Source organism: Tursiops truncatus, chromosome 15 (genome assembly GCF_011762595.2).
Source record: "Tursiops truncatus isolate mTurTru1 chromosome 15, mTurTru1.mat.Y, whole genome shotgun sequence".
NCBI classification, from domain to species: Eukaryota; Metazoa; Chordata; class Mammalia; order Artiodactyla; family Delphinidae; genus Tursiops; species Tursiops truncatus.
In genome coordinates, this window is record NC_047048.1 from 39139534 (window position 1) to 39166824 (window position 27291).

The following is a 27291-nucleotide window of genomic DNA, read 5'->3' on the forward strand; positions in this document are numbered from 1 at the left end:
CCAGAGCATCTCTGCAGCAACACCCTGGCCCAAAGAACATCTGTGAGCCGCCTGCCAAGCTGAGCCCAGCGCCTCTGCCTGGCAGCCACGTGTGGGGCTGTCTTGTCACCAGCTGTCTACCTTTACCCAACGCTCAAGATGCCCTTCTTCAAACCCACCCACTAGTACAAAACAAATAACCGGAAGTCGAAGGTCCCACGATATGCCCTGGACAGGGAGCTACAGGTCAACGCTCTCCTGTTTCATTCTGATCAGGAAAATGTCACCAGGACGTTTCCTTTATTAAAATAATTCCTGCTAACTCTTTCAGAATAATAGGATTCATTATCCCTGCTGGAGGAGCATTTCAAGTGGAAGTACTTTTATTTCAAGGCACCATATCAATCTCTCCAAGGGGTGTCTCTCTTAAGAACACCCCTGCCTCCATGTGTGAAAATCCTAAAAAAAAAAAAACAAAAAAAAACCCAAACCCCAGACGGTGATCATAGCCATCCAGAAGCTTTCATTCATGTGACAGTGTTCCTGAGGATACGGGTTACGGGGGGCCTGAAGCCACTGTTATCACTGACAGCCTTGGAACGGAGCCCCCCATCGAGGCCCCCAGAGGACAGAGAGATGGACGGAACACTTGGACTTAGAAAAAGCCCGTGGGTCAGGGGGCCCTCAAGACCGGGAATCTGTGGACACGTGGCAGCGTTGGCATCCACGCCCTCTCCTACTTCTCCTCCTCCTCGCTCAGGTTGGCATTGCCCTGGAGCGTGGATGTCAGCTTGTTTTGCAAGAGGGCTGCCAGTTTCTTGGATGTCTTTTTGAGGAACGCGCTGCCCGGGTGGGCACCATTCACATGCAGGTACAGGTCCTCCTGGGTGGGGCCCGTGTAGCCACAGTCTTCACAGACGTACAGCTTGTCCCGGCGCTGCTTGTAGGCATACTGCTGCTGCACCCCATGGATCTTCTTCAGGTGGGATTCCAAGGAGCAACGCTGGGTGAAGGCTTTGTGGCAGACGTCACATTTGTAGGGGCGAATGCCTGCAGGGTGAGGGACAGACACAGCACCGGTCGGTCACAGCCCAGCCAGAGCCTCCCACTATGAAGCCATTAAAAGTCATCCTGCACCACCCAACGGCAAAAAACCAACAACACAATTCGAAAACGGGCAGAGGAACCGAACAGGCATTTTTCCAAAGACGTACAAAGGGCCGACAGACACATGAGAAGATGTTCACCATCACCAATCATCAGAAAAATGCAAATCACAACCACATAGAGAGGAGAGATCACCTCACACCTGTCAGAATGGCCATTATCAAATAGACAAAAGGTAACAAATGCTGGTGAGGGTGTAGAGAAAAGGGGACCCTTGTGCACTGTTGGTGGGAATGTAAATTGGTGCAGCCACTGTGGCAAACAGTATGGAGGTTCCTCGAAAACTTAAAGACAGACCTTTCTATATGATCGAGCAATCCCACTGTATTTATCCAAAGGAAATAAAAACAGGATCTCAGAGAGATATCTCCACAGCCATGTCCACTGTAGCACTATTCACAATAACCAGGACATGGAAACAACCTAAGTGTCCACCAATAAATGAATGGATAAAAGAGGTGTGGTATATATCTACAGTGGATTATTATTCAGCCCGGAGAAAGAGGAAATCCTACCATTTGCAACAACATGGATGGACCTTGAGGACATTATGTTCAGTGAGATAAGCCAGACAGAGAAAGACGAATAGTGCGTGGTGTCACTTAGATACAGAAAAGTCAAACTCTCAGAAACAATAGAAAAATCGTTGCCAGGGGCTGAGGGAAAAAAAAAAAAAGCATCATGACCAAGGATGAGAAACATGAGGAAAATGATTAAGGCAGGAGACAAAACTGTCCACAGAGCAAACATAATAAAAAAGGATGCACACAGCAAAACACCACCACTTGCCTGCCTTAATGTCTGGGTTTCAAAGTGGGCAGAGTAAACCTTGTTTTCATTTTAGTTTGGGTTTCACTGGAAAAGGAGTTATTTGGGAGGTTGCCCTCAGGAGCGGTGACCCCATGAAAAGTGGGAGGTGACTCCCCACCTGCAGGGGAGGGAAGATGATGATGACAAGGGGGAGAGGGGTCATCCAGCCAGTCACCACTGTGGGCAACCAGAGTCCACATGGCCAGACAAGGTGCGGGACAGAGCAGAACACACACCTCCGAGTTACCCTGGCCCTCGGGAGCTGGAGTCTTTGTTCGCCTGCTCCAGTAGCACCGCGGAGAGCACCCCGGGTGGGACAGGTTCTCTCTCCCCAGCATGTACAGCCTGCCTTGGGGTAGAGTGGCCTCCAGCAAGGACATCCTCAGGCTGGGCTGCAGCTGTGGGCAGCCACGACATGGACGGGTGTGCCCAGAAATGGCAGGGGTCACAGGACACTGATGGCGTCGGCTACAGTTAGGAAACATTTCCAACCTAGATCTCCTGCTGGCTTTAAAAGTGAGCTACTATGAGTGGGGCCTGCCTTCCAGATGGAGAGGACACAGACACCATATGAGCAGGGAGCTCAGCCAATCCAACCACAGTCATGCCCATGCCCACCGTGGGCACCCAACAGGGTGAGATGGGAACTTAGGTAAGGAGACCTCAGTAGGTGTATCTCAGGCTCTAAAGTCGGGGGGGATTCAAGGAAGCATATAGTGTCCCATGAGCACGGAAGCCCAGAGAGGGTGAATGCTGTGCTCAGGGTCTGTGGAACAGAGTGGGCTGCCAGCTCTCAGAGCATCTCAGAGCCCAGAGGCCAGGAGGACCACTGCCCGCAGTAATCCCCAAAGCTTTAGGCTCAAAATTTAAGAGTATGTGAAAACATCAATCAAGATAAATATTTTCAAAATTAAAATACATACAAAAAAATCCATGATGAACAAGTTATCAAAAATTTAAGTAAGGACAGGATCCACCAGTGCTGCATGGAGTCATGTTGGAGCTTGAGGCGAAAGGGAAAATGTGCATCCCCATGTAGACGTTTGTATTTGTTTTTTTAATGGTTAATTTTTTTTCCCCAAGAATGTTCGAGTTGCTGAAAGAATAGTGAAAAATTGAAAAACAGGTGTATTAAAATTCACATTCTAAAATGCTTAAATAGTTTATTTATGCAATAATGGGTTTTATCATGATTTTACTATCCTGGCTTTAACGGAAGCAAGCGATTATCAAAAGATATTTTCAAAATCTACTTTTCTCGCTTAACAATATTCCTGGTGCACCGCAACACACTGACCAGAATGGCCATCATTTAAAAGTCTACAAACAATAAATGCCAGAAAGGGTGTGGAGAAAACGGAACCTCCTGCACTGTTGGTGGGAATGTAAGTTGGTGCAGCCACTGTGGAGAACAGCATGGAGGTTCCTCAGGAAACGAAAAATAGAATTACCCAGCAATCCCACTCTTGGGCATACATCCAGACAAAACTATAATTTAAAAAGATACATGTACCCCTATGTTCATAGTAGCATTATTCACAATAGCCAAGACATGGAAGCAGCCTAAATGTCCATCAACAGATGAATGGGTAAAGAAGATGTGGTACATATATACAATGGAATACTACTCAGCCATAAAAAAGAATGAAATAATGCCATTTGCAGCAACATGGATGGACCTAGAGATTATCATACGAAGTGAAGTAAGCCAGACAGAGAAAGACAAATACCATATGATATCACTTATATGTGGAATCTAAAATATGACACAAATGAACCTATCCATGAAACAGAAACAGAATCACAGACATAGAGAACAGACTAGTGGTTGCCAAGGGGGAGGGGCTTGGGGAGGGATGGAGTGGGAGGTTGGGGTCAGCAGATGTAAGCTATTATATATAAGATGGGTAAAAAACAAGGTCCTACTGTATAGCACAGAGAACTATATTCAATACCCTATGATAAACCATAATGGAAAAGAATATCAAAAAAAAGAATGTATATATATATATATATATATATATATAACTGAATCACTTTGCTGTACAACAGAAATTAACACAACATTGTAAATCAACTATACTTCAAGAAATAAATAAACATTCCTGGAGATTTTCCCATATTGGTGCTTACAGCTTGGTCTCATTCCTTTTTAAGAGCACCGTGGTGTTTTGTTGTACAGCTGCACCCAAATCCCATCTTTTAAAAACTGTAGAGACTGAGGAAGCCCTGCTCCAGCCCACACCCTCCCATCACATGATGCTGCCTTGTACAACCTGGTACTATGGTGTAGTCCACCTCACATCACATCACCTAGGAGCTCGTTGGAAGTGCAGAGCCTCGGGCCCCACTCCAGACGTCCTGATCCAAGCGAAAGCAGTGTTTCTCAAATGTGAGCCCGAAACAGAACCACCTAGAGGGCTTGTCAAAACACAGATTCCGGGCCCCCCTGCTGGCGGATCTGGTTCTGGGGTGGGGATGAGAATCTGCATTTCTCACAGGCTCCCAGGTGCTGCTGAGGCTGCTTATGCTGGAGTTACAGGTCTGAAGCAACGTGTGGTGAAGCCTTAGGACGGCACTTGGGGTGTCTGAGGCAGCCGGCTCCCCCAAGTCCTCTCTTCAAAGTTAAATGTCCCCAGTTCCTCACTGGTGGCGCGTGGTGGGGGGCCGGGAGAGCTATGTCTGTTCATGAAGTTTTTTAAGTACACAGATGACAAAGGAAGTCAAAATGGAAAAAAATACTCCCCCCACCCTCGTTCAACCATCTGAAAAAATCGAGTCGCTTCCACTTTTCTTCCTGTCCACATCCAGAAGCTCCCATCCTTTCCGCTAACGTTCATGTGAAAAGAATTGTGTTAGCTCAATGCCGTGGTGGGGTGTTCCTCCAGCCCACCCACGCAGAAAGCAGGCCTGTATTATATTCCACATGTTTCAGAAAAACTGCTAAAAGAAACTCCTTTATAATCCTCAGCACTTGGCACATAATAGGTGCTCAGTAAATCATTTTTATTTTTTATTTTATTATTTTGTTTTTGGCCGCACCACGTGGCTCGTGGGATCTTAGTTCTCTGACCAGGGATCGAACCTGGGCGCTCGGCAGTGGAAGCGTGGAGCCTTAACCACTGGACCAGCAGAGAATTCCTAATAGGTGCTCAGGAAATAATTTTTGAACGAATGAATGAATGAATCCTACTGGCCCAGGTAAAAGAGAGGTCACATTTTGGGGCTAGTTTTCTACAAACGCAGGGGCCGTGAGGCCTCTCCAAAGGAATACACCACGTAGGTTGCATGTCTGGGCCACAAGGGGCTTTGTGTTAACCAGGCCTCTGCGCCCACATGGCAGCTGGTTCCCACCACCTCTGGCTGATCAAGCAGCAACCTGACTTCAGACCCAAAGCTCATCAACACAGAAATTCACCCAGAGGCCAGCTGCTCCTTTCAAGGGTGACTGGAAACAGCCCTCGACTATTTTAAAACATCCAAACTCAACCGGTGGGGAAACCAGCACACTGACACCAGGCTTTAACCTGGATTCTGGAACTGGACGCTTCCAATCCTACTCCTGGGGGTCCCCACTCCCAACGGTGACCTGAGAAGGTGATGCGGACGGGGCTGCATGGCTTTGCCTGAGCCCTGCCCCTTGCCGAGGGCATCGGGCCAGGGCCAAGTCCACTCGCACGGTCACGTCTCCTTCCTCTCTTCATTCCCAGCTCAGCCGAATCCTACGGGCACAGCACCCAGCAGAGCCTGGATAGCCAGGGCTAGAGGATTTCAAAGCCCTGCGCCGTGCAGATGACGGCTAGGATGAGGATGACTGCGGGGGGTGGAGCGGGGTAGACAGGAGGTCCCCACACCTCTAGTTATGGCAGTTAATTCTGACTTTTGCAAACCTACCCTCCCCACCCCGCTCTGCAAATACCACATTCATCCCTCGCTCACTGGTGCAGGCAGACATGGTCACCCAGCAGCCGCCTCTTGGTGACTCTTTCTGGGCTGGGGAACAAGTCCCTCCCTCCTGGAGTCCTCCTCTCCCCCAAACTCGGGGGCCAGGGAGGAGCCCCAGATGAGGGGGACAGATACCAAGGCCTCCCTGACATTGGGCCTCACCTGTCCTGGACGTGGGCGCTCTCGAGCAAAGGCCAATCTTGTCCGAGCCTGGAGTGGGATCCCGGAACCATCCCCGCACCAGGCATCATTAACCTACTGACACCTACACAGTAACAGAGTCCAAGGCCACTGGAAACCCAGGCACCACCCATCAGCCACGCATTAACTGAGTCCACACCTCAGTTTCATCACCTGTAAAATGGGGATAATAATTGATACCCCTTATAAGGCTGCTCTGAGGATTAACCAAGATCTCACAAGCAAAGGATGCAGCACACACTGAATATTCAACGGGATGCAGCTTCAACAGCTTACAGTCCAGGTCAACAGAACGCAAACACGCTCTATTCAGAAGCTGGCTGGCGGGTGGGTATGTGAATATCTAGTATCTGTCTTTAAACTGTATCTATATGTACACCTTTTTGTTCATTATCTATTTTACAATAAAAAAGGATAATTTTTTCCTATAATAAATCATAATGGAAAAGAGTATGGAAAAGAATATATATACACATATATATAACTGAATCACTTTGCTGTACGCCAGAAACTAACACAACACTGTAAATCAACTATCCTTCAATTTAAAAAAATAATTTTTTTAAAGGCTAATTTTTTTAAATGTCGTTCCTAGGCAGCTGGTGGAGAGAGGAGGGGACAGACGTCCTTCCCCGTCCACCCTCCAGACTACTGTGCTGCGGGTCTGTATCACCTCGAGCAGAAAATACTGTGTGTTGCGTTATCACAAAGGGTCTCTTCTTTTCAGATGTTCTATTGCTACTACCAAATCAAGCTTCATGTCACTCATCCCCAAAGAAAAGTCTTTGTCGTTGGCGCTCTCTGCTTGCTGTAGCTAAGTCTCCTTTACTGAACTTTATCCAAACATGGACTTCAGCAAGGAGCTCTCTGCAGGCCTCCTTGTGGGACTGGACATTTAGGACAAACTCTTCGGGAGGCAATGTGACCACCCCACAAACATCATAATGGGTCTGCCCTTTGGCCCACTTCAGGGAAATTATCTACAGAAAGACTCACACAAGTAGGCAAAGGATTTACAAGAATATCTGTGGTAGTCCTGTCTAAAATTAAAAGAGAGAGACAGAGAAAGAGAGGAAGGAAGGAAGGGAGGGAGGGAGGGAGGGAGGGAAGGAGGGAAGGAAGGGAGGGAGGGAGGGAAGAAGGGAAGGAGGAAAGAAAAAACCGACCCTGAGAATGTAAATAAGTGTCATCGTTTGGGGCAAGAGAAAAAAATGACAGTGCCTCCACATTTGAAATTACGTCATAATCTCATATTAAGAAACGCTCTGACAACTATTCAAAAGAGTGATGTATGTCTACCTCTGCAGATGGGAAGCAATCTCCAGGATAGATAGTGCACGAAAAAAGCAATGTGTGTTAAAAACTTCTGGGGAAAAAAAAATTAAGTGGTGGCTTGCTTTCAGGAGTGGAACTAGGGCTTGGCGTGGAGAGGAGGCTTCTTTTTTTCTTTCTTTCATTCTTCCCTTTCAATATTATTTTTTGTAGCTAAAAAGTCAGTCAAAATAAAAGACGGGAGAGTTTGGTGAGTGAAGGAGGCCACCCTACAAGGCAGCATTCAGCTCCCTCGGGGTGGAGGTAACTCTATTCTTTTCTCCCACCCGCCCCACTCCAAACTTCTCCCAGCCTGCATTTTTCCCAGTCCAATCAACCCTTCCCCGTAGGCTCCAAACAGACACCATTGTTTCCTCTTCTTCAATCAAGATGGGATTTGTTTGCCTTCTCCTCCTTCTCAATGTGGCCCAGATGGAAGATAAGGCCCGAGGGCCCCACCAAGGGGGGCAGGGCAGACCCTGCGCTCCGGCCAGAGCCCCCTCCCCACTGCCCGGACCTCAGATCTGAATTCCTCAGCCTCCCTCCGTGGAACTCAGAAGCTTCCGTAGGAATGGCAGGCGCACCTCGAACCAACTCCTTTACTCTAGTCAGGGTCGTAAAGTTATCACCAACCCGAGTTATGCCCCCCTGGAGCCCTCACAAACCGAGCGGGGGATCCCGCACATGTGTTTGCCCTTTTCGACTGGTTACAGCAGCGCAGGTTTTCTCCTCTGTAGTCTGTATATTGACTGAAGTCTTTTACAAAGTAAGTAGTCACTTTACATACGAGAAAAATAAAATGCATTCAATGCAAGCTGTACTTGTCTGATGAGCCTGGCACACCTGGTCACGGTGGCGAACAACGCCCAGACCACACCTGACACCTCAGTAAACGTTCACCACGCCCCCAGGCGCCACTGGCGCCGGGGTCCCTGGGCAGCGAGGGGGGAGACACTCAGTGCTCAGTTTGGCACCTGCTGGTTGTTGGAATCTAAATGACAGATTTCCCCCACCCACACCCTGCCCCCAGCAAACTCTCTCCTTCCCTGGATGGCCAGCTGGCTCAACCTAAAACACGTGAACAAATCCAGAAGAATATTCTGTAAAACCAGGCCCCTGACGTTTTTCACGGGCTATGAACTGAATACACAATCCTGTCTTGAAAGCTCATCCCTCCCACCCGCCCCCCGCCCTGTCTCTACTTTGTCCTGAGGTGGGTCAACAGCCGTAATTTCACACGTTGGCCTCAGTGACCCTGTCAACTCCACTTAAATAGAGCAATTCCCTCTATTATGCGTGCAGTGGACCCTCTTGGTCCCCCATCAGGACCCCCTTTTCTGGGCCAGTACTTCACTCCCCAGCTGTCACCTATGTTGGCAGCTGACAGTTCCTGGATGTCCCCTTCTCCAAGGAACGGGCACTGGGCAAGTGACCTGCCCACCCAGGGGAAAGGCAGCCTCTGACTCACATGGGCACAGAAATGTCCCCCACTTGCCTGGGGACAGGACAGGCCTGTAGCGCCAGTCACACCCCAGGGCCCTGGTGGGATCAAGCTGGGGCCACATCCCTGCTACCCTGTCCTGCTCTCCCCTCCCTCACAGGTTTCTCCCAAGAGCTCTCCCTCAATAAATCGGTTTATAAGAATCGCCATCTCAGAATCTGCTTCTAGGGAACCCAACCTAAGTCAATTTGGATTGAAAAGAGCCACTCGTTTGCAGACGTATTTTCACAAAATGTTAACCGAGTTTCTTCTGTTCCAGTTTCTCTCTTCCAATCTGGACTCAGATGTCATTTGCTGCTCCCCCTCCCCCATCACACACACACACACACACACACACACACCTCTGATCTACTCTTTCCTTGGTGAAGTCATATCTAGAAAAGAAGTCTTAATCTTTTCTTTCATCTGCTTGGATATTAAGGTAAGACATTTCCAGGCTCCGGTTTCCCTGGACCTTTTCCAAGAAGTTTCCTCGTGTTCTGAGTCTTAGAGGCCCCGCTCTCTCAGGAGGAGACGTGGGGGAGGGGATTAATCCCGATCCCCGGTCCCACCGTCTTTGCCCACCTCATCAACACTGTGGCTGCAGTTCTCAAAAGAAGGGTCCTGGGATCCCAGGTAAGTCTTCAAATTAGTCATGGTCTGGCCCAACCGGACTGGGAGCAACCATAACCTTCACTCGTCTGCCTACTGTAGTTGTGAGAACACTGTCCACATCTTTGCTTCTGGTCCAAACACAACATTTACTTGTAATTGTCAAGAGCCAAAATCCAACATTCACGTCTCCATCAAAGGCAAAACCGAATTCCCAGAATTCTGGTGAGATCTTTTGGAGCCAGTGAGGTGGTACACATGAACTACAGAAAGGTCTGAGGAGCCCAGATTTTTGCTCTTTTTACTGATTATCCCTTTTGCACAGAGCTCAGAGCTTGCAGGGCAGGCCTCTGGCGCCAGGAGGCCAGGCCTGTCCCTCCAGCCCCCGCAGAGGGGCATCCCCAGAGCTGGGACCCCTTTATTCCGTTTGCCACCAGCCAGTTTGTCAGCAATGTTTTGACTCCTCTTCCTGGTCATTATTACCTGGAGGCACATCTCCATCAGAAAATAAACCAGGGAATTCGTCCCACCCTCCCCTTCCTCCCATGTCCACATCTCCGTTCTCTACATCTGCATCTCTATTCCTGCCCTGCAAATAGGTTCATCTGTACCATTTTTCCAGATTCCACATATCTGCATTAATATACATATTTGTTTCTCTTTCCGGCTCACTTCACTCTGTATGACAGACTCTAGGCCCATCCACATCTCTACAGTTGGGAGATTATAATTGACTTATATACACTACCAACGTGTAGAATAGATAGCCAGTGGGAACCTGCTATAAAGCACAGAGAGCTCAGCTCGGTGCTCTGTGACGACCTAGATGGGTGGGATGGGGGGTGGTGGGAGGGAAGTCCAAGAGGGAGAGGATATAGGTATACATAGAGCTGATTCACCTCATTGTACAGCAGAAACTAACACAACATTGTAAAGCAATTATACTCCAAAAAAACCAAACCAAAACAAAAAAGAAACAGGGAATTCCCTGACTGTCCAATTGTTAGGGCTCCGCGCTTCCACTGCAGGGGGCACGGGTTCGATCCTTGGTCGGGGAACTAAGATCCCACGTGCCTGGAGTCACGGCCAATTAAATAAATAAAATGAACCAGAGGGAAAATAGGTTCAAGACATTTCCATAATGCTATTTGTTGGTCACTTTAACAGTCAAAATTATAATAAAAAAATTTTTAAATCATTAACTGTAGATTCAATGACCTTGGAGCTATCCAACAGAGATTAAAATGCAAGCCATTTTGTAATTTTAAAATGTCCAGTAGCCTCATTAAAATAAGTAGAAACAGGTGAAATCATTTTAAGGATACCTTTTGTTTAACCCAATATATTCAAAATATTACCACTTCAACATGAAATCAACATTAAAAATTGATATATATTACGTTCTTATTTTGCATTAAGCCTTTGAAATCTAGTGTCTGTTTTACACGTAACCACACATCTCAATCGGACCAGCCACCCTCCGCGGACCCAGAGCTCCCCGTGCGCAGAGAGGCTGCAGGGTTCCAGTCCTAAATGCCTCCTGAGTGCCAGCCTCGCCCCTCGTGGGATGAAGTGCATGACGCCCTTTGGGGAAGCTGCAGGTGGAAGGCGTTTTCATTCAGCAACCCGGTGATTTTCAGCCCCTCCTTTAGGAGTCACTAGAAATCTCATCTTTGAGGAGTAGGAGATGAAGGAGCCCAGGGCCCTGGGGGTGGGGGTGGGGGTGGGGCGGGGTGCAGGCCACCCCCTTTCTGCTCACTCGGTGGCCAGAGGACATGCTGGCACCACTGAACACATGCTCAGACTCCTCAGCAACCCACTGTAAAGCCCAGGCTGGAGGGTGCGGCTTGTGCCCGGCCCGAGTTCCTCTCTACGTCGCCTCTTGCAGAGCAAGCTGGCTTCTAGAAACTGAACCGGGGCGGCTGGTAAGGCCCAGCCTCGGGAAGGATGCCGAGTGAGCACAGTACTGAGGGGCGGAGACAGAGAAGGGGCCTGTGGAAAGCGGGGGACCTGGACTCAGGAAGACCAGCCGTCCCCAGCTCCTCACCTGTGAACTGCGGGTAACAAGGGCTCGGGGCTCCTCGGGGCTGTTGGACACAACAGGATAAAGCCGAGGGCCTGGCCTGCAGAAAAGCCACCACTCTGAGCTCGCTACCACCTGAGGAAGCTGCGCAAGCCTCCACAGGCTCTCCCGCCTCTGCCAACGCCCCCCCGCGCCCCCCGGCCGCTAAGCCTCGTTCTCCCTGGCAGACACTGCTCCCCCCCACCGAACCCCTCAGCCTCCCACCAGGCCGGCTCGGACAGTCCCAGGAGGCCAGTGGCTTCCTGCCACTCCTGCCCGATGATGCTCCCTGGAAACGTGAGGTCTGCAAGGGGCTTCGGGGAGGAAGTGCCTAGGAGCAGAGGGTCCCAGGATGGACCCCCAAACAAGGAAGGATGGGAGGTGATGGATAAATACCCCACTTCCTGCCCCTGGAGCAATTCTGGGGTGCATTGTGTGCATTCAGAGGACCCCCAGGGGGCTTGGGCCCCAGTTGCTCCCAGTGGTAACCCACTCAGTAAGTAACTAGCTCTCACTGAGTCTCCTTCCCTCTGTCTCCTCTCCTCATCCCCTCACTGTGCCCCCGGGACCATCTCCCAAATAAACGGCTTCACCCAAATCCTCCTGTCAGGGTCTGTTTCTGGGGGAACCCAAACTAAGACATTCCCCATCTGCAATGCCCTTCCCTCCCCGTCCAACTGTGAAAATCCTGCTCACTCTTCAAGGCTCAGCCAAAAGGACACCTCCTCTGAGAAGCCTCCCTGGTGCCCCTGCCAGCAACAATGCACCTTCCGGGCCTCCCCACCAGCATTCGCCACTTTTTCTTCTGTCTGGCACACCTGCTGGTTTCCTTGGGTCACAGTCAGGGGTTTGGGTTCTTCCTCCCTATGTTGGCTGAGCTCTCCACAAGCACAGAGGTGAGTCTTCGAGCCTGCCACCCCGCAGGGCCCCAGGAAAACTCTGCCAACTATTTCAACATTTACCACCACTAATAGCTCATAATTACTAAGTGCTTACAATTTGTGAAGCACTTTATATGCCATTATTGCCCTGAAACCTCGCAGCCATCACTTAGGTGATAGGTAATAAATCCATGCCCATTTTAGAGATGGACACACTAAGGCAAAAAGATAAGTAATTTCCACAAGGTTGCAGAATCAGCTAGCTCAGATCCAGAGTGCTTAACCACTGTGTGACCAACTCAGTGCAAACTCTTACAAACTCTTCCCTGAGAGCAGTCAGTCCCTAATATTTCTACTGATGGAGAATTAACTCAGTCACAGATGAGGCAGCTCCATGTTTACTCCAACTGAAGGTACCAACAGCCCACAATGCTCCCCAAGCCCCCTTCACTCTGTGGGGGAGTGACCACAGAGCCCACCAGGTGAGGAGTTGCAGAAGAAATAGGCCATGCCCTCAAGGACACCCTCAGATAAAGAGGAAAAGCTGAGAAACTCTCCAGGACAACCAACGACAAATGACGCCATGAGTGGTCCCCAATTTCCTCCAGCTCCTTGGGTCAGTTGCCTATAAGCCCAGCTTTGCAGTCACGTAATGGGTCCATTGATAACCAGGGGTCCCCCCGTCACCCACAGGACCCCCACCCTTCACAGGACCCTCTACTACCCAGCACCTACAGGACCCTTCACCCTCTATAGGACCCTCCCTAATCACACAGGACCATCAATCTCCCTAAGCATTCTCCCTGCCCCAACCCAGGTGTCAGCCTGGCCACACAGAGGTCAAACTTTTACTGAAGTCAGGCTACTGGTGCCTCTTGGAGGGAAGGTGACAGTGACCAGAGGGGGCAGGAGGGAGGGGGCAGTGTCTTATGGGGGCTGGAAATACTCCAGCCAGTTAATATGCTTGTGTTCGCTTTGTAAAAAGTCCTGCATCCTCAAACTACGCACTTATGGTTTGTGTGCTTTGCTGGATGTATGTTACATTTAAATGAAAATTTCACTTTAGAAAAGTTTTTTTTTAAAGGAAAAAGAAAAACCTTTTAGTAGGCCAGTCCACTCTCTAGGGTGGAGGACACCCTTCTGAGGCCAGGGAGGAAGCTCATGGCCAGTACTCTAAGAACAAAAAAGTGTGATAAGGGCTTAAAGGAAATCTGAATACAGAGGATCTGAGAAGGGCCCTGTGTGGCGGCTGGGGACCTGAGAGGCCCCCTGGGAGAGAGGAGTGGTCATTTTCCCACCCCACCCCCAAAATGCTGAGGGAAACCCTAAACCCTGAAAGAGCTTGATGGGATCAGCGGGACTATAATTAGTAAATTCTATGAGGTTGTAGGGAGAGTGCGTGGCACCAGGGCAAGACTGAATGGTTAGGATGGGTTGGATTTAGATGAGATGAAATGGATGGGATGAAAAGATGGAGTGGGATGGGGTGGGAGGGGCTGGGACAGGACGGGGATTTGAAGATGGGACCCAGACTGTGAGGGGCTTGACATGGAGCCCATCAAGATGGGGAGTTTGGATTCTGTCCTGCCCAGAGCTGGAGAAGGTTTTTTTGTTTTGTTTTGTTTTGTTTTGTTTTTTGCGGTATGCGGGCTTCTCACTGTTGTGGCCTCTCCCGTTGCGGGAACGCGCAGGCTCAGCGGCCATGGCTCACGGGCCTAGCCGCTCCGTGGCATGTGGGATCTTCCCGGACTGGGGCACGAACCCGTGTCCCCTGCATCTGCAGGGAGAGTCTTAACCACTGCGCCACCAGGGAAGCCCTGGAGAAGGTTTTTTTAGCAAGGAGATGGCATCTTAGAATTCTCCTCCAGGGATCGCTCTGGCACAGGTGTGGCCCTCAAGGAGCAGCCTGGAGGCCAGGTGTTTCCTAGACAAAACTACCGAGGCTACGAACAGCCAGAGGGGGCGGGAGGGCGGCCAACCGGCACCCCAGGGCTGTCTGTGGAAGGGAGCTGGTGAGGACCCAGACCCGCGCTGAGTAAAGCTCAGGGTGGGGGTGACACTTGCCCACCCGCCCCCGCAGGAGGCTCGGGCAGCGCTAAGTCAGCTGCGTGTTCTCTTTCTGAGCTCTCAGGAGGAAGCCACGTGATGCTATTTTGAGACAGACTCACTTCCCGAGAAAGGAGCACAAAATACCAGCAGAGGGACCAGGGGGACCACATTCCATCCCTCAGCCCGGCCCGAGGGCTGCACCGAGTGGGCATCACAGCTCCCAGGACACTTCCGGCCAGTGATGCGCCGCCCATCTCACCGAGGCGAGAACAGGCTGAGAGCGGCGCGCGGGCCCCAGGGGACACCAATGGCAGGTGGCAGAGCCGGGCGGCCCACCCCAAACACCCCGCCCCGCGATTCTTCCGGAAACATAACTCTGCCCCAGGCTCCCGACTGGGTTCCTTGCGGGGAAAGTCCAGGGGCTCTTGGCCGCGTCCCTCCCTCACCTGTGTGTGTGCGCACGTGCCTCTTGAGGTCGAAGGTGTCGTTGAAGCCCTTGCCGCAGAAACTGCACAGGTGCCTCTTCACCTGGCTGTGGCACTTGAGGTGCCGGTTGAGCATGCGCTGCAGGCGAAAGGCCTTGCCGCACAGGTCGCAGGTGTGAATCGCCGCGTCGCCGCCGCAGGTGCCTGTGGTGAACTGGGACAGAGAGAAGGGTGAGGACCCGTGTGGGGCGGCGCGCCCACCGCCTGGTGCGTCTAGGCTGGACCTGACTCGGGCTTCTGCACCCCCCCCCCACACCCATGCTCCCCTTGCTCCTCGGGACAGACCTCTGATTACCAGCTGGGCGCCCCGCCCCCAGCTACGCGCCTACGTTTCCCAGCCTCACAGCAAGTCCTGCGGGTGGGACCACCTGGCTGGTGAGATACACTCTCTAAGGGGAAGGATGGTGCCCTCTCCCCTGATTTACTCCTTCCTGCTCGGGAGAGCAACAGCCACCTCGGACCCAAGGCGGAAGCCAGTGCTGAGGATGGAAGAGCAGAAAGGAAAGAGGAGTCTAGGTCTGATAACATCACAGAGCCCGCAAAGACAGCCACAGTCAATTCCTTCCTCCCGGCCAGCATCCACCAAGAGACCGTCTCCTCTCCCCCTGGATCTGGGCAGGGCCTGCGTCAGTTCCAGATCTTAAGAAACGGTGCAGCTTTTCTGCATCCTCCCTCTTGGAAGCCAGCAGCCATGAGGAAGCCTGAGCCCACCATACTGTGGGGAAGCCCAAGCAGCCATGCAGAGGAGCAATGAGGTGCCAGGTATGAATAAAGACTCACTGGACCTTCCAGCCCAGCCAGGGCTGCCACCAGCTGAGTGAACAAACCCGGCCCAGAGGAAAACTGCCTAGCCCAGCCGTGCCCCAGTTCCTGACCCAGAATCATGAACAAATAAGACGGTCATCTTGGGAAGTGACTTGGTCAGGATCCCACAGCTTTGTTATCAGAAAAACTATAACCAAATCCCAGGTTCTGGACTGCCTGGTTCATTCTCTCAACCGTGTTTGCTGCCTCAAAGGAAGGAAACAGAATCTATAACTGTGTGAAGAAAAACACGAGATCTGATATATTCATTAAAGGTTTCCTAGTTATCAGATCCTTTAGAAGATGGATCCAACCGTTCTGCCAAAATTCTATTCATAAAAGGACCTAAAAAACTTAATTTTCAGACAAACATTATTAGCAAGAAGAGTTGGTCTTTTCCTGGCTTAACACCTTCCTTGTCTGAAACACCCTCCTTTCATCCACTGGGGTACTGCCTTCTGCCAAGCCTCAGCTCACCTGTTCCCTCCCCAATGAGCTTCTACAGCCACTGCAGCCCCTGCCCAAACTGGTCTGTGTACCCCTAAGACCAGTGCCTCTCAAACCTCAGTGCACACACGAATCCTCTGGGGGTCTTGTTAAAATGCAGGTTCTCGCTTGCACTGTTGGTGGGAATGTAAATTGATACAACCACTATGGAGAAAAGTATGGAGGTTCCTTAAAAAACTAAAAATAGAACTACCATACCACCCAGCAATCCCACTACTGGGCATATACCCAGAGAAAACCATAATTCAAAAAGACACATGCACCCCAATGTTCATTGCAGCACTGTTTACAATAGCCAGGTCGTGGAAGCAACCTAAATGCCCGTCGACAGACAAATGGATAAAGAAGATGTGGTACATATATACAATGGAATATTACTCAGCCATAAAAAGGAACGAAATTGGGTCATTTGTAGAGACGTGGATGGATCTAGAGACTGTCATACAGAGTGAAGTCAGTCAGAAAGAGAAAAACAAATATCATATGTTAACGCATATATGTGGAACCTAGAAAAATGGTACAGATGAACCGGTTTGCAGGGCAGTAATAGAGACACAGATGTAGAGAACAAACGTATGGACACCAAGAGGGGAAAGCGGCGGGGGTGGGGGTGGTGGTGTGATGAATTGGGCGATGGGGATTGACATGTATACACTGATGTGTATAAAATGGATGACTAATAAGGACCTGCTGTATAAAAATAAATACAATAAAATTCGAAAATAAATAAAATTTTTAAAAAAAGTGCAAATTCTGATTCAGGAGGTCTTGTGGAGTCTGGATGCTGCATTGCTAGACAGCTCCCAGGAGATGCCACTGTGCAGTCCATGGACCACACCTGAGATGTGAGGGGCTGGCCCTCACACGGTTCAGGACTTTATTCCAACTCATTCCAGAGGCTTCCATCAGGCACGAACGTTTCCTCAACTAAACGCCTTGTGGAAGCCAGCAAGCATTCGCGCAGGCTCCTGCCCACCCCCCACCCATGCCCCAAGCGCACATGAGGGCCCTGCACAGTCAGAAAGTGTTGGTGGGCAATGGCTCACAGGTGGCAGGAGGAGAAGGCCCCAGCACAGGGCTTTCCAGTCAGCCCCCTCCACCAGTTCATTCTCACTGCTCCATCTTAGTCTCGGCCGACACTGACATGTGCCTGATCCGAGATGGGGCCTGTGCTCAGAGCACCAGGATGGCTTGTCCCCAGGAAGCTGCCAGTCTAGTCGGAGAGCAGACCGGGCAACAGCCCACTGCCATCTGGGAAGCCCCAGCTGCAAGGGGTGGCTGGGAGGGGAGCCTAGCCCAGACAGTGGGCGCACGGGAAAGTGTACCCAGAGAGGTGAACATCTCAGCCAGGCCACGATGAAGATGGGGGAAGGGCAAGGAATATCCCAGAGAGGGCGCTGGGAAAAGGGGGACTGTGTGTAGTCCAGCCTGGCCAGCCTGAGCCCTGGGGAGTCGCTGACGCACAGAGCTGAGGGAGGAGAGAAGGGCAGGGCCCCCAACGACTGTCAGAGGGCGGGGGGAGGGTGGGCACATTGGAAGATACAGGAGGACAACCGCAGGGCTTGAGTCTGATGACCCTCCTGCCTCATACCCCACCTCTGCCCCCCAAAGGGGTGGGGCCTGGCAGGGCCTGCGGGAGACCCAGCTGTGCCCAAGGCTCTCCTATCACAGGACAGGTCATGGTCTCCTGCTAATCCGCAGTCCCCATTCTAGTCACTGCCTCCCTTGAAGGGATGTGAAGAGACTACATATGGCCCAGGTCTTGGCAAACAAAATGCCGTGAGCTTCTGAAGGCCAAATCTACACAGGATAAAGGTCATTTGAGAGGTAGTGCGGCTAATGAAATAGAACAGAGGCACATGAACCTGGTAATTCTGATGAAAAACGTGAAGAAAGCTAGAACTGTCTTCTGAAAGTCTTGCACCATGTGCCCGAGGACTCGCCAACTATGGTTCCAACCTGAACCCTTGTTTACTTTAATTCTTTTGGTAAACTCCTATTTTTAAAATGCTCAGCATGTAACATGAATACCTCCTATTACAGTCCAGGATGGAAATCTCAAATCACTGGCATTATTTGGTTTGAAAAGAATAAAAATTTTGAGGGCAGAGAGGATGGAGATCAGTGACCATTTAAGGGAGTTCAGGGTCAGTGGATCATCTGACTGAGAGAGATACAGAAAGCTTTTTAACACAGGGGAGAAAGAGGGAATGAGGCGAGGGGACTGGAGAGGGAGGGCACCCCATTCTCTGGGGAACTTCCCTCTGGTTTTCTCAGAGCAAAAATAAAAGATCTCCCATTGCCTCAGCAAACGCAGTGTTGCCATTTCTCCACTCTTCACAACATGGAAAACTGAGTCAACACAAAATGCTCATGTAGAGAATTGCCATAAGGTGCACCCTCCAGCCCATGAAGGGTTGTTCGCCAACTATAAATGGATTTCTGACCAATCCAGACTCCAGACGTTTATGAATTATATCCAGAACGTCTGAAGAGGGCCTTTTCAAAAGAAGATGGAGGGTTAATTCAACAGCAAAAAGATCATGGCTGACGAAGCCAGCTTCTGCCAGACTTGTTCACTTTTCAGAGGAAGGAAAACTTCCTTCGTTAGAAAGGTGAGAGTCCTTATTATTCAGCCATAAAAAAGAATGAAATCATGCCATTTGCAGCAACATGGATGGACTCAGAAATGATCATACTAACTGAAGTAAGTCAGACAGGGAAAGACAAATACTATATATCACTTATATGTGGAATCTAAAAAATAATACAAATGAACTTATTTACAAAACAGAAACAGACTCAAAGACAAAGAGAACAAACATGGCTACCAAAGGGGAAAGAATGAGGGGAGGGATAAATTAGGAGTATGGGATTAACAGATACCACTATATATAAAATAGACAACAAGGATTTACTGTACAGCACAGGGAATTATATTCAATATCTTGTAGTAACCTATAATGGAAAAGAATCTGAAAATATATACACACATATACATATATGTATACAGACATATGTATAACTGAATCACTCTGCTGTACACCTGAAGCTAACACAATATTGTAAATCAACTACACATCAATTTTTTTTTTAAAAAAAGGAGAAATTCCTCAGAAAAATATTTGGAGGATAAATTCCTAAACATGAAATTTATTCACAGAGTGTACTTCACATGTGCCTTGAAATTTGGTCTGTGATAGCAAAAAGCTGGAAACTACCTATATGCCCATCAATAGGGACTTGTTAAAAAAAGATGGTATAACCATATAATAAAGTAGCTAGAAAAGGACAAGAGTACCAACTGCCAGTCACATGAGTGAGCCCTCCTGGATGTTCAAGCCCCCAGGAGACTCCAACCCCACTGTCATCTGACTGCATCCACAAGAGAAACCCCAGGCAAGACCCACCCAGCTGAGCCCAGCCAATCCGCAGAACTAGAAGACGTCGTAATAAAGTGTTATAAGCTGCTAAATTTGGGGTTGTTTGTGAAGCAGCAACAGAACACTGGAACGGTGAGAGATGTATCACATTCTCTCTAGAACACCAGAGCTGCCACACTTCTGCGTGTTCTCTCCCAGGATGGGCAGCATGATACAGAAGACACCCCTGATTCCTGAAATGATGCCCCATGTGCCGGAGGACCGGCAATCTCTCCTCGGGTCACCTGTCTGCTCACTGGGCCATCTTTATTATGTTTACACAGGCTTACACCTACCATTCTACTTCCTAGAAGTCCAAAATAGGGTTAACCAATTACCTTTTTACTGTACTCTGCAAGGCGTAGACCAAAATTAGTTACATCTTTGTCACCTGGTCACAAAATGAGTGGGGTGGAGAGACAAGAAATGCTGAGGATCAAATAAAAACCTAGACCTGGATGGCTGTGTGATGTCATTTAATCTCCCTGGGCCATACTTTCCCACATGTAAAAATAATAAAATGGGACTAGATGAGCTCTTTTCCTAAGTTCAAATCCTGCTCTACCACCTACAGTCTGGGAAGTAGGCAAGTTACTCAACCTCTCTAAGCCGTAATTTCATCACCCATAAAATGTGGACAATAATGATACTCGCCTCTTGAGACTGTTAAGGAATTAAATAAGAAAAGCTACTTTAAAAAGACTGGGTGCTAGGGACTTCCCTGGCAGTCCAGTGGTTAGGACTCCGCGCTGCCACTGCAGGGGGCATGGGTCCGCTCCCTGGTCAGGGAACTAAGATTCTTGCAAGCCGTGAGGTACAGCCAAAAAAGAAAAAACAAAAAGACTGGTTGCTGCAGTAAATGCTAACTCTTAGAGTTCGACAAGCTCCAGAGTCCTGTGATCCTAAATAAAAGGTAATTGGTCAAAACCCATTGTTTCTCCATTTGTCTTTTGAGTTTTTCTCCCACTGATGGAAGAAAAAGGGAACCAACCTTCAGTGTGAGTCACTAGCCCCTAGTCTTTCATCTGCGACTCTGAAATCCAAATAGCTCTGAAAACCAACATTCGCTCCTATCTCCCTTGGCAACAAAAGTGGAAGCTACCCATTTGGTGTCAATATTCGTGTTTTGATATGGAAAATATTAATGTGTTCAATTACAGTATACCGCTCCAGACACTGTTATACTCAGAAAAAGCTCAATAGTCTCATCCTTAATCCAAAATTAACTCTCCAAAAGGCTTATTACTGAAGTGAGGAAGCTACCACGAGGATGGGAGGTGACATCAGTCTGGAGATTAATTAACTAACTGGAGATTAATTCAGGGCAAGAAAGATGAAGAGAGATAGCAGTTCCCCAACCCTGAAGCTTGGCGCTTTCTTATTTGCTGTCCTGTTTTCTGCAGGATCTCGGCTTTCATTTTAAAAAACACACAAAGTTCCCCTCTAGTTCTTCTAAAAACAGGCCTGTGCAGCAGAAACAAACCCATCATTGTATCAGAGCTGCTGAAGACTTCAGGAGCATCTAGGGAGGTAGGGACCTGGGCTGGCCCTCTGACCAACTTCAAAAGCTGGCTAAGGTCACTTACCTGTCAACTTCTAAAGGAAAAAAAGAAAAAAAATCCTTTATTTTCTGTGGATGCTTCCACCAGACAAGTTCCTTAAATTAATGGTCCTATTTCCTGTGGGAGGCTACCGTGAGTGCAGGCTACCTTCCGGTGGCCGCGCAGACGAGATTTCCAGTGACACATGTGCTTATGCCTGAGCGCTCAAAACATGCTAAGCGTATTTCCCCAGCTCCTTTAGGATAAAAATTCCCCTCCTGCTCCTATGTACTACTTCCTTAAGCTTCACAACTCCACTACATGGCAGAATGCAGAACCTTCCCAAATGCAGAGATGCTGACGGGAACGTATCCTAATCATCCAGAAGAAACAGATTCAAATACCTGAAACCCGCCTGTGGCCACAGGGCTTGTAGGTGCCCACACCGAGATTCTGATGGGACTTGTTGTCTGCAAAACGTGTGCCTGCACTTCCCCGGGACAGGCCCATGGGTCTGGGCATGACGTGTGGGAGAGGCAGGGATGAGCCCTGTGGTTTTGTCTCATGTCACGGTGAGAAACTGCTTCAATTCCTTCATGTCAGGCTGTCAGTGCTAATGGCTAAGGCGTCAAAGGTGGCTTCCACGATGCAGTACAACAACACTAAAGAATAAGGAGCCTTGGGTTGGGCTTTGCCACTAGTACCTGTGACGAACTCAACAAAACCTCTCTGGCTTTACCTTTCTCCCCACAAAAATAAGGAGATTGGACCACATAAGGGTCCCTGAAGTAGATCCTGTGGGTGGACACGCTCAGCCTCAATTCCTGCTCCTCTGGTGGGCCTTCCTGTACAGCAGAGGCTACAAAAGCTAGACACTACATTTCCCAGAATCCCTGGCATCTGTGGTCTTTAGATGTGACTGGGGTACCGCCAGTTACATGCACCAGCAGGAGATTTGACTTCGGGCCTGAGTTAATTGAGCCGAGGCAGGTATGTGGCAATTGTTTCACACCCTGCATTAGCAGAAGCATCGTGATGCACGACAGCAGCCAAAGAGGCCGCGGCTGCAGTTCCCTAGGTAGCCCAGTTCTGTAGTGTGGCTCTGGGGGTCACTCCTGGGAGCTCAGCCTGGTCTCTCTTTAGCCCATTTAGTACCCCATAATTAACCACTGTCTGCTTAAGTGAGCTACGGTGGATTCTGTTTCTGCAACAAATCCATTCAGACCCTTCCAACCACAAAAACCGACTTACCTATATTCCACTTAAAAGCTGGCTGCAGTTAACACTTGCATTGTTCTCCTATTCCTTTTTCCCCCTTTAAATTAATTTAAGCTTTTTCAAGCATCCATTCCAAGCTTTTTTCCCTTTTGTCTTGCTTCCTATTTCCCCCCAGATGCTACTGACTCCTTCCCTGCCTGTATTCCTCTTCTATGTTGACTTATGTCCTCCTATGAGTCAGGCATTACTGCACCGGGTGCTGAAAATACAAGCTCAGCAGGAATGCTCCCTGCCTTTGGTGGGTCTAGAGTCAAGAAGAAAAGTCTGGTCAGCCAAGGAGATGGTCAGTGAGTTACAAGACTGGTGGGGGGAATTGGGACATCCAGTTCTGTCTTGGGAGACTGAAGTCAACAGGCAGGGAATTAGGGATGGGGCTTATGTTACCTTCCAAATATCAAATGGGTGGGTTTTTTAAAAATACTTAAATCCAGCCAATCCAGTTGGTAAATCCCTTGTCCCTGCTGTAGGCAACAAAGTATTGGACATTAACAAAACTTGCTATGAGTCACTGTCGGCTACCTCCCCACTGGGCAGTTTACACACACACGAAATTGCTCAGCGTGTTGCCTCCATTGTCTCATGTAATCTGCCCAATGCTTTGGAGAGGCCGATTCGCTTATCTCTATTTTGCAGATCAGAGAACTGAGGCTCAGAACAGATAATGTATCCCCAACCACAGCTGGTGAGATAGACCCAAATGAGGTTTTCCTTCTCAAAAACCTTCCAGAGCCCCTCCTCTGCCCCCACGGGAGCACCCACACTTCTCGGCTTGGCCCCATGACCATCACAGCCTGTCCTGGCTACATGTCCAGTTCCTCACCTTGACTCTCCCTGACCCCAGGCCCATTTCCCATCCTCCCTCCAGCTCTGAGTCCTGTCCTTACTCAAGCTTTGGGCTCAGCCCATACGACCCTAAAGCGTGCCTCTCCCCCTTCTCTCACAGCCCTCAAATCCACACCAAGAAACCTTCCTCTGCTCAGAATGTACTGCATCTTTGCTTGTGCTTCTAGCTGAGCATTCACTTTCCTGTAATAGGGTTAATAATTAATTTAGTATTTGTGTCTCTCCACCAACCCAAATAATTCTAGCTAGAGTTATTGGACACCTACCGTGTTTCACGCTTGACTCATTTATCCTCACACCTCTATGAGGTTTCATTACTTGTTTCATTACTATCCCCATTTTTACAGGCGAGGAAACTGAGGCCCAGAGGGACTAAACCAGAGCCTAGAGCCCTAACCGTTACTGTCAGAAGATTCCGGAACACCAGGGTGGCAGCATCTTTATCTCCTGGCTGCCTTGTGCACAGCAGGCACTACATACTGTTGGATGGGATGTAGCTTCTCTCTGCCCTTCTCTGGTCCTAAGAACCAACGGTCCAGTAAGTGTCTTCAAGTCACTGAAAAACATGCATCATGCCTGAGTGGCTTCCCCCTCTTATGGTTAGGAAACTAATTCTTAGACAGTTCAGCATACTTGGCATAGAACTCTACAGTTACACAACGTGCTAATTCACGGGCAATTGGACCAGTCATTTGAAAATGGCCAATACCACAGCTGATAATTCTGTAGGCTTGAAGCATCTTAACCCCAGGAGGTCTTACGGAAGCTGAGAAGGAGAGGGAACCTGAACTTCGGCCTCAGTAAACAAACAAAAACTCCTCTGGAAACCTTGTTAAGGGTTGAGGAGCAAACTCTATGCCCTTCCCCCCACCCCTGGCGTCAGCACCAAAACAAGGATCCTGGGAATAAGATTGGTTTATTCATTCCCTTAATCCAGGGCCCCAGTGGAGCTGTTTGCCTGGGGTGGCAGAGATCTCCTAAAATGGTGGTTAACGGACTGGATATTTTCCTGTGCCACCTTGTCTCCAGGGCAATCTGGGCAGTTGGGGGACAGAGGGGTGAAGTATCTATAGACCACCCGAAAACAATGTTGCAAATTGTCCTTCCTGCCGATGATAAATATGCAAGTGGATACTTGGTAGAATTTCCCGGAGGGCAGAGCTACAGGCCTCAGGCAAATTGTCCCTCCCAGTTAACCCCATCTGGCCCAGGAAAGCCTCCCATCAGCTGACTTTGAACCTCGTCAGCGCACTTAACACTAAGCAGGATGCCTACACCCAGTCGCAGCATCCTTTAAAGGTGTCTTTCTTAAGGATTCCAGGCTCAAGCCTCTAGCCTCAATTGATAACCAAATGCACGCCAGCCCACCACGGAGCCAAGCCCCTGGAGCCAGGAATATGCACAGGGGAGGGAAGACCTCTCCCAGGAAAAGTAACGGAGGAGGCTTTGGCAATCCACAGCTAACCCTAGGGCTTCCGCCCCATCTCGGTGCCTGGGCAGGGGGCTTCGGGACCACCCTGGAGTGCCCAAGAATTAACACCTACACCAAGGGCCTGGAGCCCGAAAAGGCTCACACTAAGGCCCACTTGGCTAGGAACTGGGGTTCTGTGATTCCTAAAAGCCACTCCCAGGCTCCCGCCGCCCGTGAGTCAGTGGAATGGGACAGCTTAGTCTTAGAGGTAGCGGATACCTTTGAGCAAGCAATCATGGCAGTTCCACACAGGAGAGCGCAGATGGGCGTCCGGATAAGCTGTGGCCTACAATTCCAGGAGGCTGGGTGGGGGTGGGGGCTGAAGCGCGAAGATAGAGGGAAGCAAACACTCCAACCCACTGGGGGCGGGGCAGTAGGCCAATTTGCAGTTGAATCCGTTCATTCGTGAACATAATTCAATAAGATTTGACAAACACAAGTTTCAAGTGCCCGGCACAGACCTCGTGTCTAACGGGCACTTCATAATTGGCACTGGGAATAGTTGTGATTGCGAAAGACCCACTGTGTGCCAATCTACCACCACTGCCTCCAGAACTCGAGGAAGGGGGCGAAACTCAGAATTCACAAAGCTGTAGGAACTGCACCTCAGAGGAGGGGAGCCCGGGGCCTGGGGTCCCTTCTTTCCCACTCCAGGAACTCCGACGGCCAGGGTGTTCCTCAGGCCCTGCGCACAGAATGGACTGCTGGGGGGAGGAAGCTGTGCCTGAGCCTTTAGGCAGCTCCGGAGGCCACGCGGAGGGCCTGTGCCCGCGCGGGAAGCCAGTCTCCGGGGTGCAGCAGCGCGGGCGGCCGGCTACCTGGCAGGCGGGAGGACGCGGGGAGGCGCCCTGGCCGCGACCCAGGGGCAGGTGCAGGAGCTGCGCTGCGGGCGCGCTGGGTGCTCGGGTGCCGGGGCGCGCGGGCGGGCGCGACAGGGAGAGGCGCCGGCCCTGGGAGCCCGACGCCAGGGCGTGGTGCAGGTGGCGGCGGGGGCAGAGTCGACATCGTACCTTGATTTTCGATCTGGCGACCGGGCGCTGCTTCGCCGCCAGGTGTCCACCGGGGACCTCGCCATCGCCAGGCTCGGGGGTTTCGCGCTCGGGGGCGCGCGGGGACGAGCTGCTCTCCGCGCCTCCGGGCTCCCCCGCGCTGTTGCTGCCGCCGCCGCTGCTGCTGCCGCCGTCGCTGCGGCAGTCCTCGGGAGGGTCGTGGAGCAGACGGCCCAGGCCCACTGCATGGGAGTGCCGCGCCCCGACACACAGACACGCGGCGTCAGGCCCGGGCGCCCGCGGCAGTTTGACCTGCGGGCGGTGCCGCCGCCGCCCCGCCCCGGACCTGGGCACCTCGCCAAGTGGGCAACGCCGCGGGGGTGGGCGAGAGAGCCCCGGACTCGGCCTCCTGAGCGATCTCGGGGTTCTGGGAGCCGCTCCTCAGTCCCAGTTACACCGCCCACGAGGAAAAGAGGGCCCAGCGCGTCTGGGGACCCGCGCGCCAAATTTCCTCTCCCTGGGATGGGGGCGGGGGCCTGACCTCGACCCATCCAGCCCCGGAGAGGTTGACCCATCCCTGTGCAACCCCACGAGGACGTGGGACTGAGGGTTGCCCCTACTGGCCCCTAGCCCCCTTCCCGGGCCACCCCGGCCCGCGCTGCAGCCAACGGTCCCGCCGCCGGGCAATTAGAGGCGCCCACTAGGGGGAAGGGGGCGCAGGGCGTCCCAGGTTCCCAGCCTCTCACTCTCGGTCCTCCCGCGCCTCCGTGACTTCCTCCTCCCCTTGAAAGAGGGACATGGGGGAGGGGGACAGTCCAGCCTCGGCCGTAGAGCAGAGGGGACCCGGCCACCCTTGCCCGCACCCCAGGAACCCGGCGCCCAGGCCCGGCCCCGGCGCGGCGCTCACCTGGGATGTAGGTGTCTGCCCTCTCCTCGTCCGGGAGCTCATCCCAGCTGCGGACCGAGACCCCCGGGCTCCTCCTCTTCACCAGGAAGACTTTGGGCATCGTGGGGCCCCCTCCCCGGACTGCGGCCCCTCGTCCCGGCTGCTCCCCTCTAGGGGCGGCGGCGGCTCGATCCCCGGTTCCCCGCGGCCAGAGCCCACCTTCCCGCCCGGCCGGCCCTCTCCCTCCGCCCCCCGCCGCGGCGCGGCCCGGCCTCTCCCCCGCACGCCCAGCGACTCCCAGCCTCCCGGCTCGGCGACACCTATGCCTTAAATCGCGGGTGAGACCACGCCGAGGAAAAAGTTTCATAAGGTGGAATAGAAAAGGCACCAGGAAACTTGGGAGTGAGCATGCGCCCTGCAACATAACGGTGTCAACAAGCTCGCTACCTGTCCGACCGGTTCCGGCGGCCGGGGCTGCCTGTTCCAGCCCTTCCTTCGGCACGAATGTTTGCAAAAGAATTTAACGTCTCAGTCTTTCCCCCCTCCCCTTCTTAAAAAGGGAAGAACG

The 27291-nt window shown here is 51.0% G+C and overlaps 1 protein-coding gene across 3 annotated transcripts; it reads right to left on the reverse strand.

Annotated features, from left to right (window-relative positions):
* Positions 1–262: 262 nt before the first annotated feature.
* OVOL2 (ovo like zinc finger 2) lies at positions 263–27233 on the reverse strand. 3 transcript variants are annotated; one of them, XM_073792597.1, is made up of 5 exons: positions 26745–26935; positions 25859–26079; positions 23858–23933; positions 14944–15136; positions 263–1029 (listed from the first exon to the last, which is right to left on the reverse strand). In XM_073792597.1, the coding sequence occupies exons 1-5, from the start codon at positions 26784–26786 to the stop codon at positions 716–718; spliced, it is 846 nt and encodes a 281-aa protein (XP_073648698.1). In that variant the 5' UTR covers positions 26787–26935; the 3' UTR covers positions 263–715. The 3 variants fall into 3 exon arrangements, with proteins under 3 accessions (XP_073648698.1, XP_004311818.3, XP_019783083.1); XM_004311770.4 differs by lacking the exon at positions 23858–23933 and having other exon boundaries at positions 26745–27233; XM_019927524.3 differs by lacking the exons at positions 25859–26079; positions 26745–26935 and adding an exon at positions 25068–25263.
* Between the last annotated feature and the right edge of the window lie 58 nt (positions 27234–27291).